At 40.0% G+C, this 14,389-nt stretch overlaps 2 protein-coding genes across 2 annotated transcripts in view; one reads left to right on the forward strand and one right to left on the reverse strand.

Moving 5' to 3' along the window:
- Positions 1–12,148, forward strand: part of B3gat2 (beta-1,3-glucuronyltransferase 2) — an 85,073-nt gene extending 72,925 nt beyond the window's left edge. Inside the window, exons 3-4 of the mRNA XM_036168423.1 lie at positions 7,760–7,908; positions 7,988–12,148. Of these exons, the coding sequence (XP_036024316.1) occupies positions 7,760–7,908; positions 7,988–8,074 (236 nt within the window). The 3' untranslated portion in view covers positions 8,075–12,148. The remainder of the gene's footprint in view (positions 1–7,759; positions 7,909–7,987) is intronic.
- Positions 7,724–14,389, reverse strand: part of Smap1 (small ArfGAP 1) — a 99,577-nt gene continuing 92,911 nt past the window's right edge. The window contains exons 9-11 of the mRNA XM_036168424.1: positions 12,302–12,467; positions 11,208–11,515; positions 7,724–9,437 (exon numbers count right to left, since the gene is read on the reverse strand). Coding sequence (XP_036024317.1) covers positions 9,303–9,437; positions 11,208–11,515; positions 12,302–12,467 — 609 coding nt within the window. The 3' untranslated portion in view covers positions 7,724–9,302. The remainder of the gene's footprint in view (positions 9,438–11,207; positions 11,516–12,301; positions 12,468–14,389) is intronic.

Genomic DNA, 14,389 nt, shown 5'->3' on the forward strand with positions numbered 1-14,389 from the left:
AATGGCCATGTATGTGTGTAGGTGTTGGTATATGATTCATACACACATATGTATACATATAGTGTATATATGTATAATATGCATATAATACGTATATTTTTAACCAGGAGCAGTATTGAAATTTACATATGCAATATTTCAAGAGGCAGTGTATGCTTTGATAGGAAAAGCTATGAGAGGCAGAGGTACCACATGTATCTTCCTTTTCCCAACAAGTTCTGTATGTGTGTTACTTTGGACTTGAGAGAGAGAGATTTTTGAAATTAATTACTATCCATAGCATTGAAAGAGCATGTCTAGGGGCTAGAGAGATTGCTTTGTGGTTAAAAGAAGTTAAGTTCTTCGAAAAGACCCAGGTTCGATTACCAATTCCCACAGGATTCAGAATCATCTATAACTACAGTTCCAGGAGATCCAATGTCATCTTCTGGCCTCTGCAAGCACCAGGCATGCATGGGGTGCACAGATATACATGCAGGCAAAAACCTATGCACATAAAATAAATTTTAAAAAGCATGTATGTCAAGAGTCCAGTACCACTGGCCAGCGATTAATATGTTGTGATCAGATTATAAAGGCCTTGCTGTCAGAAACCATGCTGCAGGAAGCAGGAGTGGACTTGATTTGCAGACCTGTTTACACAGAGTGAGAGAAGAAAGTATGCTAGCAGGTAAGGTACATGAAAGTGAGACCAAGTTGGTGGCTGTCCAGCAGGAGACACTGGCAACTGCTGTTGATGCTTCTTGCTGGGTGAGAAAGCAAAGCTTTGCTTCTTTTTATTCTATGTACTTTGTACCCATCTGTGTGAATTTTATGTTAAAAAACAATGGGGGGGGTGCTTATTTCAATGGCGAGGATCTCCACTGCACTGCTGAATAAAAGGGGTACTGTGTCTCGTTCCACCCTGTGAGAATTCGAGTCAGTCTTTGCATCCCGAAGTAAAATGTCTTCCAATTTTCTTCCTTCCTTCCTTCTTTCTTTCTTCTTCCTTTCTTTTTCTTTCTTTCTTCTCTTTCTTTCTTCCTTCCTTCCTTCCTTCCTCCCTCCCTCCCTCCCTCCCTCCCTCTCTCTCTTTCTTTCTTTCCTTCCTTTGGATGCCCTTCATCAAGTTGAGAAAGTTCACCTTCATTATTGGTCAGTGAGAGCCACCACCCTCCCTTTAGTTATGAAGATATTGGATTTTGTCAAATGAGTATTGACCATCTATCAAGACAGCTTTTCCTTTTGTATTTTCTAATAATGAATTATACAGCTCAGAACATGACCTTGTGATCTTGAGATTAACATATGTGGTCATGGCTTATTACCCTTTTAAAGGCTGGAGTGGACATAAAGAAGCTTGAGGAGGTTTTCTGACTTTATTCATGAGCTTTGCGGTTTTCTGCATTCAATGGTTTGCATAGTATTAGGTATCAGGGTAAGGCTGGCCTTCAGGATAATTTGAGAAGCAGTCCTTCTTTCTTATTAATAATAGAAATTAGTATGGAACCTTTATTATTTGTTCTTTAAATGACTGCTGGGATTCACCAGGGAGGCTGTCTGACCCTCTAGAGTAGTATGGCAAGGTGGCTTAACTGTGAACTTTCTTCCTTTCATTCTTAGGCTATTTTAGGTTCGCTGTGGCTTTGGTAGTTTGTCTCTCAATTTGTCTGTTCTAATCTGAGGTGTCCAAATCCCAGTCAGAAAGTTAATGTTTTTGTTATTCGTGTTACTAGAGCTTATTCTCTCAGTATCGGTGGTTTGCGCATTCTACTTCTCAAGAAGCTATGGGAAGATGTCTATCAGTGTATTAGGTACTTTTCTGTTGCTGTGACAAAGAAAAAGCATCATGGCCAGAAGAAACTTAGAAGAGTGTATTCGGTCTTACAGTTCCAGAGGAGCAAGAGTCCACTGTGGTGGGGAGGTGCAGCGGCAAGCAGCAGGCTTGGCGGCAGCAGATACAGGAAGCTGAGAGCTTGAATCTTCAAAGCCAGGAAAACTACATGAGGGTGAGGCTGTGTACTCTAAAAAGCCTGCCCTAGTGACATACTTCCTCCAGCAAGGCCTCGCCTCCCAATCCTTCCCAAGCAGTGCCACTGGGGTCTGAGTTCAAATATCTGAGTCAATGGGACATTTCCCGTTCACACTACCTCAGTCAGTTTTCTTCTTCTTCCAAAGAAGCAGACTTTATTGTATATTCTCTATTCCTTTCCTGTTTCTACTCAGTGATCTCTGCTCTTATGTTTAATAGTACTTTAGTACTTGGGTTTGGTTTTCTAGTTTATAAAAGTGAGACCTCATCTTTCTAGTTTAGCGTTTAAAGATATTTTTGAAAACTGTGTTTTTGCCACATTTGGTGTACTGCTATATATAGTTTCAGCTACTTAGAAGGCTAAGGCAGGAGGTCTCAAATCTGTCTATTGGAGCGTCTGGACAACATAGAGAGGCCTTTCATTTAAAAAGTGATTTTTGGAATTGGGGAGATGGCTCAGTGTGCTTGCTACAAAGGTAGGAGAGCTCAAGTTTGGATCCTTAGCACCCATGCAAACAGGTGGGCATGGTGGTACACACCTGTAACTCAAGCATGGGTGGGGGTTGAAGACAGGAGGAACTGATAGGTTGCAGCCGGCCAGTTTAGCTAGTTGATTGGCTCCAGATTCAGTGAATGACCATCCCCCAAATAGGGTGGAGAGTAAGAGAACACCCAACATTTATCTCTGGACTCTACCTCCATACACAGTTCTAATGCCCACACATATATGCACACACACATGTATACCACCACAATAATTTTCCAAGTACATTAGACTTTTGTCTTATTTTCACTTGTATTCAGCTAACCACTTTCTCACTTCCCTTGATTTGACCTGTAACTTACTGTTCCCAAATATTTGAAACTTACTTAATCTGTTATTGAATCTTTTAAATTCTACCACATTAGAGGCAGCATAGTTTGTAGAATTTGAATTATTTTAACTTTCGGGAGGAATTGGTTTATGACTTCTACTATGGTTTGTCTGATAACATTCCAATCATGTGTGAGGCTTGGATAAGGTGCTATTATGGTTAGAGTGATCTTCATTTAGGTTATGCTGGCTGAATATATGCTCAGGCTTTATATATCGCCACTGAATGAAGGCTGGAAACTGTCATGACTTCTTATTTTTGTCTTCCTCTCATCTTTCATTCCAGTTCTCTAACACTAGTCTTACTTTTATTTCACGTTAGTGGTTTCACTTGTTCATCTTTACTGATCTTTTATTCTTTAATGTCTTGTGTTAATTCTACCCAGGACAATTTACATCTCCTTGTATTTCTATCATTGAGATGACTTTGTCCCTTATCTCATAGCATGCTCACATCTCTTCAGTCTTCTTGAATATGAAACATTTACACTCTAATGTGTATATTCATTCTACTCTATAATTCTGCCATCTACATCATTTCTGGATTTGTTTCTCTTCGTTATGCCATTTTATTTTCCTGTTTCTTTGTATACCAGACAGTTTTGGTTCTGAGACATTTTGAATTTTAAATTGTTGAGTACTGATTAGATATGCATGTATATGTAATATGAACACACAAACATAATATATGTTGCATTATAAATGTATAAATGTTTTTGAGCTTTGTACTGGGACACAACCAAATTATTGGAGGCACTTTTGTCTTTTCAAGGCTTGTTTTTAAATTTAGGCAGGAGCATCTAAGCTTTCAGAGCTGATCTGACCCCATACTAGCCAGCCATATTCCATGTTCCGTGCAGGAGCTGCAGCTACTATTAGGTTGCTGTGTTCCTGCTGATGAGAATGTGAATGCCCCCCAGCTGAGTCATGTAACTAATTCATTCACTTGCTCCTTTTTAGTTCTCTCCTTGGCCCGGGGACTTCTGCAGACATCTGCTGATCACACTGAAGGCTTGCCACCTACCCACCAGCAGAGCTTTTTGCTCTGCAGATTCTTGCTATGGCTTCCTGGGGGGGAGGGAGGGTGTTGCCTGTGGAGTGGCCTGTTCAGAGCAGCTCTGACAGCTTTAGGGCTGACATTTATCTATTCTCAGAGAGCTCTATTGTATGTTTCACTCCCAATGTCTGAACACTTTGTTTTTTTAATTTGTTTTGCTTTTTGTTTTTCAAGACAGGGTTTCTCTGTGTAGTTTTGGTGCCTGTCCTGGATCTTGCTCTGTAGACCAGGCTGGCCTCGAACTCATAGAAATCTGCCTGGCTCTGCCTCCTGAGTTCATGGGCCACCACTGCCTGGCCACTTTTCTTGTTTATATAATCATTTGGCTTGAAAGAAATTTTTTTTCTGCATGTACACACATGCATGCCTAGTGCTCACAGAAATCAGAGGGTGATGGAAGCCTTGGAATAGACTTACAGATGATAGTGATACCACATGAGTGCTAGTAACTGAACTTGGGCCCTCTAAAAGAGCAAACTTAGCCAAAGAACCATTTCTTTTCCAATTCCCCTGGGGTTTTATCTTGTCCAGAAGTTAAATGGATTGTTGGATACTTACGTTCCACCTTGTTTCCAGCCGGCACTCAGTAAGGATGTAGTATACTGAGGCAAGCCCTTCCCTCTGCCTATTAAGCAATATGTTCTCCCTCCCCATTGTTAGATGTTAAGGAAGTCCAGCCTTCACATCAAACAGTCACTTTTCACTGGCATAGCACATTTTCCCTCTAACTTACCCAGACAGAAAACCCTACTCCTCTGTTTTTTGTCAGGATCCTAATACTTCAAAAAACACAGCAGTACCTTTAAAGCTAAATCAGTCACTGAAGATATAATGCTTGAGGCACAAATACTTGCAAAACTGAAGAAACCCCAAGACACCCATAGCAGATAGGAAATCAATGGTCAGGAGCTAAAAATTCTGCCTGTTTCCAAGGGAGACTGTTTTAGCTCTCCCTGGCATCTCATGAGGACAGAAGATTTCCCCCAAAGCAACCAAGTTTGACCTACTTCCTGAGCAGAGAATGGGCAGAGCTAGCTAAGGTAAATGGGGAACATCTGTATTATGTCCTCCCTCCTCCTGGTCCCTTTGTTAGAAAGTAGGTTGGTTGCTTTGCTCCTAGAATAAGCCACTCCCTGAGGTCTTTGAGGGCACTGCTGTTCAGGTGCACATCCTTCTTCAGTAAGAACAAGAGGGGAGAGCACCCAAAAAAAAAAAAAAAGCTTCAGGACTGGCTGTGGCCTGGCCTTCATTTAACCAAGTAGCTCCACATTACTATGAGATATTCCTGAACCAGGGAGATGGAGAAAATATTCATCTAATTTGAATCCTTCAGTGGCTGCAGATGATGAGTTTAACATCTTAGGGGACAATGAAGGAAAATCAGGTCTAAATGGTTTCATATTTTCAGAATTACTTATGCATAATTTGGATCATTGTGTGTGCATATGAAAACAGGGATATAAAAACCAGTGCCTTGAAACCAGTAAAGAATATGCCAGAAGCACCAGTATGACTGAAGACAGACTTCCACTTAAAAAAAGGATGAAGCACATGAAAGCAAGCAAGAAATCATTAACATTAATCTGATTTGCTCTCATGAGAAAAGGTACTTTATTAATATCAAGCTTTGGTTATGCTGCTGAATGAAGTCTTGTGCTGACCTGGATGTGTCTGATTAAGACTTCAGATCTTATCAGTCATGTGACATGCATGTGGCCTGGCTCTGCTCCCAAGAACTTTCACAAGTCCTTTACCTGTCTGCTAGAATTTTTGCAGCTGGGAATGGTGGCTGGTACCACTCAACCCTTGACACTGTTTACACAGTGGCATTTTTTATTTGCATATTGCAGTCTTCTGCACAGTGCTCTGCTTCACAAGAATCTTTCTTTAGATCAGACTACATTAAATACCAGGGTTGAGTTTTCATACATACTTCCATTGCAGATTAAGAAATGGGGACATTATAGAGTTAACAAAGGTGAAATGACTTGGCCAGTGTCCCAAATGCAAGGCCCTAGTCAAAACCAAAAGGCTGGTCATCCATATGTAGTGTTGCTTACTAGAATGCACAGTGGGCTTCCATAAAGCATTGGTGGAGGACACTGGAGTCTGAAGGCCGTTTTATGGGTTCTGTTTTTTAATTTTGCTTCACTCAGCACTTCTAGACCACATCCTGTTTGAACATAGCTAATTGTTAACTTTTTCCAAGAGGCAGCAAGGTTCAGGGCACATGACTGACCAGTCTGGCATCTGGAGGTGATGGGAGTGGTGATGTGGTCTTCTCACAGCTCATCTGTTACTATCTGGTGATGTGGTCTTCTCACAGCTCATCTATTACTGTCTGATGATGTGGTCTTCTCACAGCTCATCTATTACTGTCTGATGATGTGGTCTTCTCACAGATCTTCTATTACTGTCTGATGATGTGGTCTTCTAACAGATCTTCTATTACTGTCTGACGATGTGGTCTTCTCACAGATCTTCTATTACTGTCTGATGATGTGGTCTTCTCACAGATCTTCTATTACTGTCTGATGATGTGGTCTTCTCACAGATCTTCTATTACTGTCTGACGATGTGGTCTTCTCACAGATCTTCTATTACTGTCTGATGATGTGGTCTTCTCACAGATCTTCTATTACTATCTGATGATGTGGTCTTCTCACAGCTCATCTATTACTGTCTGACGATGTGGTCTTCTCACAGATCTTCTATTACTATCTGATGATGTGGTCTTCTCACAGATCTTCTATTACTGTCTGACGATGTGGTCTTCTCACAGATCTTCTATTACTGTCTGACGATGTGGTCTTCTCACAGATCTTCTATTACTGTCTGATGATGTGGTCTTCTCACAGATCTTCTATTACTGTCTGATGTTACATTTTTCCAGAAAGCGGTAGAAATCCACTGCCAATAAGAGGACACAAAGTACCTACAGAGAAGTTCCTGGGGCTTGGCTCTCAATCCATCAGCCCCTGGAGGACCAGAATTTAGTATCATATTATCAGGACCAAAGGCTCAGGCTTCAGACTTCTAAAACAGTAACTTGTGGAGTTGGCTGTAGAATGCATTAGGAATGTATTTCAGCAGGTTAAACAGTGACAGTTCTGTGAAATAAATCACTGGAGGGAGCTCATTCTTCTTTGTCTTTGCAGTGCTGAAGGTTGAACTCGGGGTCTCAACACATGCAAGGCCAGTGCTCTACCACTAAGCAATATCCTTTGTATTTTAAACACTCAAGACAAAAACCAAATTTATCAAATGACTTAATATTGCCTGCACTGACTTCTAAGTTCCCTTCCTTCATGCTTAAAGAGTGAAATTAATGATTATAAATTAGGTAATATTTATTTTTCATATGGTCATAGTACCTCTACTACAATCTTCTCAGTGTCAAGTCATTTGGAACAGTGCTGACCTTGATGATAAAGCACACATTAATGATGCCAAAAGCAGTCAGGAAGGCTAGGTTAGCACTGCAATACCACAAAGATAGTTAAGGCGTCCTGTCTGACGGTCCTCAGCTGCAATAATGCAGAGTATCAAATGTGGTGCTGTGGTGACCTCTCTGAGTTAGTAGCTTTTAAAACTCACCTTCTATTATCAACAGACTTGACTTCATATTGTGTTAGATATCCTCAGAGAGTACAAAATCACAGTGACTAATTTTTCTTTGAGACTGTATGCAGGCAATGCTCCTATTCATGTTTGAACGCCAAAATATAACCACAAAGTAGTTATTTGTACTTTATGTGGCCACAATTACAAAAGGAAAAAGTACACCAATAATTCTTTTTCTTTATTTCATACAAAGGCTTTGCTGTGAGTCTACAAGTCATCTTGTCCAATCCTAAAGCTGTATTTAAGCGCCGTGGATCCCAGCCAGGGATGCAAGAATCTGACTTTCTGAAGCAGATAACAACAGTTGAAGAACTGGAACCAAAAGCTAGTAACTGCACCAAGGTATTTATTCATCTCCCTCACGCTGTTGAACCTTGAGTGTTGACAGTGCAGCTGCTGAAACTATCGCCCTCCTCCATAGGTTCTCGTGTGGCACACTCGAACAGAGAAGGTCAATCTAGCCAATGAGCCCAAGTCCCACCTGGACACAGTGAACATTGAGGTGTAGCCGCCAAGACCAGCAGGTGTAGAAGGGGAAGTCTGGAGTTTAGGCTGCAGCTCATTCAGGTATTGTTCCTTTTTCTTCAGTCTTTCCTGGCAGCCGATGGACATCTGGTTAAACAGCTAACTGGATGCTACAAAATGTGTTGTCTCCATTTGTTCTGCATGTGTTCTCAAAAACTTAACTGGGAAGATTTTTGTACAATGAACTACATGACACTGAAAAAAAAAACTGAGTATCTCATGTATTGCTGCTCCCTCCCTCCAGCCATCTCATAAATGATGGAACAGGCTTTAGAACCTGATGATTTTGTCAACTAGACCATTTTGTCAACTAAACAGTCCCATTTCTAGGCTCCACAACATGAAATATTTGGAAAGGTGGTGGCAGTGTACACTGTAGAAAATAAAACCCACAAATAAAAAAGGTGTGTGGATTCATCTGTTTAATATAGGGAAATAACATTTTGTCAATACTAGGCACCATAAAATGTAAACACAATTACTGTCATAAGCCTGGATATACGTTCAAGGATTAAAAGTGGCTTTGTTTTAGTTACCCTGTGTGCATATAGTGCAGAAAAAAGGTCTTCATGATAGCACTATGTACATGAGAGGAGGTCCAAATTACAAGAGGCAGCAAAAATCTGAATTCTTGAAACCTTCATCAGTTTGACAGTAACATCCAGGTTTATCTTCCTTTCACTAACCACATTCCCTGTTAAGCACATCGTAACAACAGCACAGTGAAGTGAGTGATGGAGAAAAGAATTTGATACACTAGAAAACAGTGCTCAGTGATACATTTACATTCTATTTATATGATTAGACATTTGATCATACAGTACCTTCCTACAGGATTACTGGCTAATTTGGGGTTGGGGTTTATACTGTTAGAAGTATTACTAACATGATAACTACTTCCCTTATATGCAAACATCAGAGCTATAATTTTGAGAATAAAACCGATTATGCAAGTTAACTGAGCAGCTTCTCAATGTGGCTTATGACATCATGGGAAATATGAGCAAAGCTGCCCTCCACAGAAGATGGTTTCTCAACCTGCTTTCACATCTAATTTAATCAGCACAGACCAACACGGTCAATCAGGTAATTCTTAATGTGAACAAATGGGGTTAAAGAAAATACATATGTACATGAATAAACGGGAACTAGATGCCTTTGTAGTGAGGAATGTCGGGTGTTGGTTTTGGATGGAACTCTGTTGCAGCTTTTCACTTCCACAGTTGTGTGCTCAGAGTCTGCCCAGATGAGCTTCCAGACCACCCTGCTGTTGTGCTGGGGGGCTGGCCAAAACCTGTGGGAGGGTTTGCACTACTGAGACTCATGCCAGCCATCTGCTGATTCATCTGTGAAACACATAAAAGGCTTAGTTTACGAGGATTGTTCACTTTTCACTCTTGATTCTTAGCTTCAGACAGACATTTCATCATTAATATGAAAAGGAGTTAAGGAAGAGATGGAAGTAGACCACACCTAAGAATCTCTATTGAATCAAATAGCTTTGTTCCTTGTTTTTCCCTGTGTTTAGCACTACTTAGGAAGTAACCCATACTTAATTCACTTTCTATATTCAAATTTGTATCCCAAAAATTAACCACAATTGAAAAAATACCAAAGTAATCTTTGAATTTGAATGTGAGCATATGAGCCCATCACTTCAATTACATGAGGGTATTTCTTGGACTGAGAAATGTTAAAAATTTAAAACATCTTAAAATTACCCTAACATTTCACAAAATACCTGTAATTCTCTACTAACATCCTAAATGGCTGTAGTATACTTTACAACATTAAAAAGGTCATATAGCATATGTTTTAACAGCTAAAATTAAATTTCATTATGCACTATAAAATAAAAGATTACATGTATTTTTCTTTCAGGCTGCAGTCCAGTATATTTATCAGCCTCTTAGCTAACCCAGTGGTTCTCTTACTACCAAGGCTGATGATGGAACAGGAAAGGCAGGATTTACCATAACATAGTTCCAAGCCTACAATCAGTGTTAAGGGTGTTCTTTTTACAGGGTTTTTATATGATACAATAACCACGTCAGCACTCCAATGTGTCTAAAGGCAGGCAGATCACATCTTCCCTTCTGCTCACAGATACTCTCAAGGCCTTGCTGACAGCACTGTGGTTCTTCACTGGCTCATCTGTAATTTAACCTGAGCTGAGTGAACCTCAGCATCTTTGCCACAGAAAAGCTGTTAATAACATCTGGCTCTTATAATTTCTGAGGTTTCCAGTGCATACACATGTAGTTCATGTATTCCAATAAACCACAATGGTAAGATATTTGGTGACTTTGCTAATGTTAGAAATCACTCTGAAGGTGAAACTTCTGGTCTTACAGAAACCAAGACCATGATGATGCAGGAAAGGGAATGCTAACATGAACATTAATTCAAAAGCCTCTGTCTGTAGAGCTACAGAAGTCAGAACAACATTCAATACAGAAATGTTACTCTTTGGCTTAAAACTAACCCAGAGAGACATGAATTTATCAGTGACTACCTGAGGTAAGCAGTCCCTATGATGACATAGGGACTCTTGAGCTAATGGATTGTTCCTCATAAAATCACAGGCAGTAACCATATGACAGAGACAGCCTTGATCCCTCATTAAACTGTGCTTTGAGAATATGAAGCTGGATTTCTTTCTCATTGGTAAGAGTTAAGCAAAAAGGATCCAAGCTTACTTACTGGTAGAGACAGACTGGTCTAAGTGGACTTTTAAAAGAACCCACCCAGGAGCAGAATAAGCTGGTACTAAGCCTTACAGGTAGCAGAAGAGGATGTGGTGTCTCTCATATGCTGTGAAAGATAACTTCTAGGTAGTACAGGTAGATTAGGCACGTACACCATTACAACATTATTACAGGCTGAAATGGGAAAAGGAAAATCCTAACATTTATTTACAGAATACTCTTAAAGTAAGGACAGTAACAAGTCATTTATCTAGCTGATAAAACCTCATGACATCTATAAACACTTGGATCTAATCAAACTTATCTCTAGTCAATCCTTTTGCTACATATTAGATTTAAAAACAAACTACTCATAATATACATATAGTCTCTTGGATTTTGAGATGATAGACAGTTTATGAGCCCTACCTGTGAGAGGTTCCACTGAGGCTGCTGAGCTTGTGGCATGCCAAACTTACTCTGCGGTGCACCCATTTGTCCTACCATTCCTCCTTGAGGGCCAACAACATTCTGAGGAAGTGGCATCACTCCAGTCTGTGCATTTCCCATAAACCCATTGGGCATGGGCATGCCCACCATCATGCTTGTATTCTGTCCCATCATATTTCCTATGAGACCGGGAGCCGCAGGCACTGGTACGCCCATGGAAGGAAAACCTTGAAATGCAGTTGCTGCTTGTGAGGTAAATGGTATATTTGTGGATCCCATAAACACACCTGTATTGTAAGAACCATGAATTAAAACAAACCAACAAACCAAAATACAAAACAAAACAGATCAAGGAGAGGCTCTTGTATATGCCTGCACTCATCTCCAGATACAGAAATGGGTCATAAAACAACCCACACCTCAACCTTGAGAGCCTGTTAGTTCCATAATGCAGACAGATGTACATCTATTGTGAAAGCCAAATCACAACCTGAGATGCTGCTCCTGCTGACTGGCACCACTGCTCTCTCACAAAACAACCAGGCAGGAAGAGAGGTGGTTATTTGCTTTTAAGAGGAAGTAGGTAAGTGGCTACGCAGTTTCAGTGTATATATGAGATGAGCTTATTTTGGAGAAAAGGGTCTGATGGATTAAAACTGAATGAATTGTATGCTTATATTTCACTATAATGATAAGGCATTTCCAAGTTTTGCATCATTTTATATATATAATTTCTGACTGCTTGTTTTATTTGTTTGCCTGAAGAGGAAATAGAGTGTACACAAAGTCAAACTTCATGTAAATCAAATTCCAATAATTCTTCAAAGATAATTCATGTCCTATAAACTTGTAGAACAATATTAAGTGATTTGTGAGCAACCTGTCAAGTCTCAAATGAATAAAGTTTTGTGACTCCTATACTGTTTAATTCCAATGCTTCATTCATTTCAGTTATATAGACTGCAGAGAAGTATCCACTACTACCATAGGAAAATGCAATTGATATTGCAGTTTCAAAGGCTGTCTTCTATAATCCCACTGTCTTCACTGGAAGCGGGTTCAACATTAATTACCAGGAGTGCTCTGCTGTGTTCCGGTACCATATAGAGATAAGATGGAGTCTTTGGACAGTTGTTTCTTTGCTACTTCTTCTGACTTTGTAGTTTGCTCGGTGAACAGATCCAGATCCCCAGATGTTACGGTAGACAGGCTAGCAGCTGTTGGTACAGAGGCTGTCCCCTAGGTAAAAAGTCAAAACAAACTGTTAATTTCTATACAGCACAGCTTATTTATTACTTAAAAATTCATATAAAACTGGGAGTAAATTATAAGAGGTAAAATAGTAACATCTATAAAGATCATTTTGAGCCCATCCAAGAGCATCCAGGATGAAGGTGCAGTGTTTCACAATGTGACCTGTTAGCATAAACCAAGGAGACTGAAGCTCTTCCCAAGCCATATTCAGCAGCTACAGCAAAGCAGGTTTTGCTCACCACTTCTTGAACACAATGGGTCTGATAATATGCAGGTACAGTCTGAAGACTGCCACTACTTCTCTCAAGAACTAGTGTCACTTGTAATAAAGAATGGTATAACTTGCAGATGCAAAGGGTTCTATAATGGTAGATTAAATGCTTTTAACTTTTCAAATGCTACACAATAAAACATTTATGCACCTATTCTAGGTCTACTTTAACAATACTAGAATGCTTCAAATCCAGAAGTGAAAATATTCAGCCTGCATGCTATTTTGAAGCAAATCAACACAAGTAATTTAGATATTTAATACAAGTTTCCCCTTAATCTACTAACACAAAGATATGATTGCATAATTACAACTGACAGTCTTCCTTACTGATTTGTTATGTATGAAAAAAATTAAAGATTCCCTGAAGACTTGTAAATGCTGGCTCACATTCTTCTGAAACTACAGATTGAGCTGAGTATCAGTAGAAGTTAAATTCATACATTTACTGTCCTGGATAGAACATTATGCAGTAAATTACTGTCAAAGCATTTTATTCAAACTTATTTAAGTAGAACCATATTTTGAATCTATTATGACTAATTTAGCAAGACTTATGAGAGACATTGAAAAGGCTGTCTTATTTTGCAAAAGCTCTAAAATGTGAAAGAATTTAGGCACAATAGAATACCAAACTATAGTGTCTTTTAATCTGACTGTATCTTAGTTACCAACGAAGAAGCATAGGACCACAGAGGCCAGCACAATGGTTCCTAAAGAAGCACAGGACCATAGAGGCTGGCACAGTGGTTCCTGAAGAAGCATAGGACCACAGAGGCTGGCACAGTGGTTCCTGAAGAAGCATAGGACCAGAGGCCAGCACAATGGTTCCCAGCTGTACTGGATCCCTACCCCTAGTCTTGGGATAGGGTGCCCTTACATCTGTATGTCACCTGACTTCTTTCCTATGAAATGAGGACAGGCTTTGTACCCACAAGGCTTTGCACAAGAAAGGGTTAACTGCTCAACATTTATTATTAACACTGATAACAAAATGACATCACTACATGATCCTTTCATCATGTTTCACCTCTATGCAACACAGGAATCTAATCAACCCCTTGGCTTCCATTCTTGATGAATGAGATATCATGAAAAAAAATCCTAAACGGTTGGGGAAACACTAATTCTGGCCTCATAGTAGAGCAGTCTGGTGAACAATCTCATGACTAAATACCAGGTAAGTAAATATGAACATCTGCCACAACACAGACACTGGCTAAGACTGGCATTCTAAGCAGCAGCACTGGTGAGCACCTGAAGGTGCTGATCTCCTGGGGCTGCGCTTGCCATCATTTCATGTTTGCTGTTGTTTGTAATTCAGGCTTTCTGCCTTTTGGAAATCCAGAGCAGGACTGTGCATCCAGTACTTGTGCATGTCTACATAGTCAATCTCTCATATGCATGGTATGTCTTTCCTGTCCCGTCTGTGTGTGTAGACAGCAAAGGGCTGTTGTGTCCATCTCCTCCCACCCTCTATACATGTACACAATTGTCAGCTATTTCCAGGCTGATGGCAAATCCAGGCTATTCCATATTTATGTATAGGCCAATTTTTGATTAGAATTTACACATGCTTAGAAAACACCAAGTCAAGTAGGGTTCAGAGTAACTCATGATCTTGGTACTTAAGCCC

Source organism: Onychomys torridus, chromosome 18, assembly GCF_903995425.1.
Source record: "Onychomys torridus chromosome 18, mOncTor1.1, whole genome shotgun sequence".
NCBI lineage: Eukaryota > Metazoa > Chordata > Mammalia > Rodentia > Cricetidae > Onychomys > Onychomys torridus.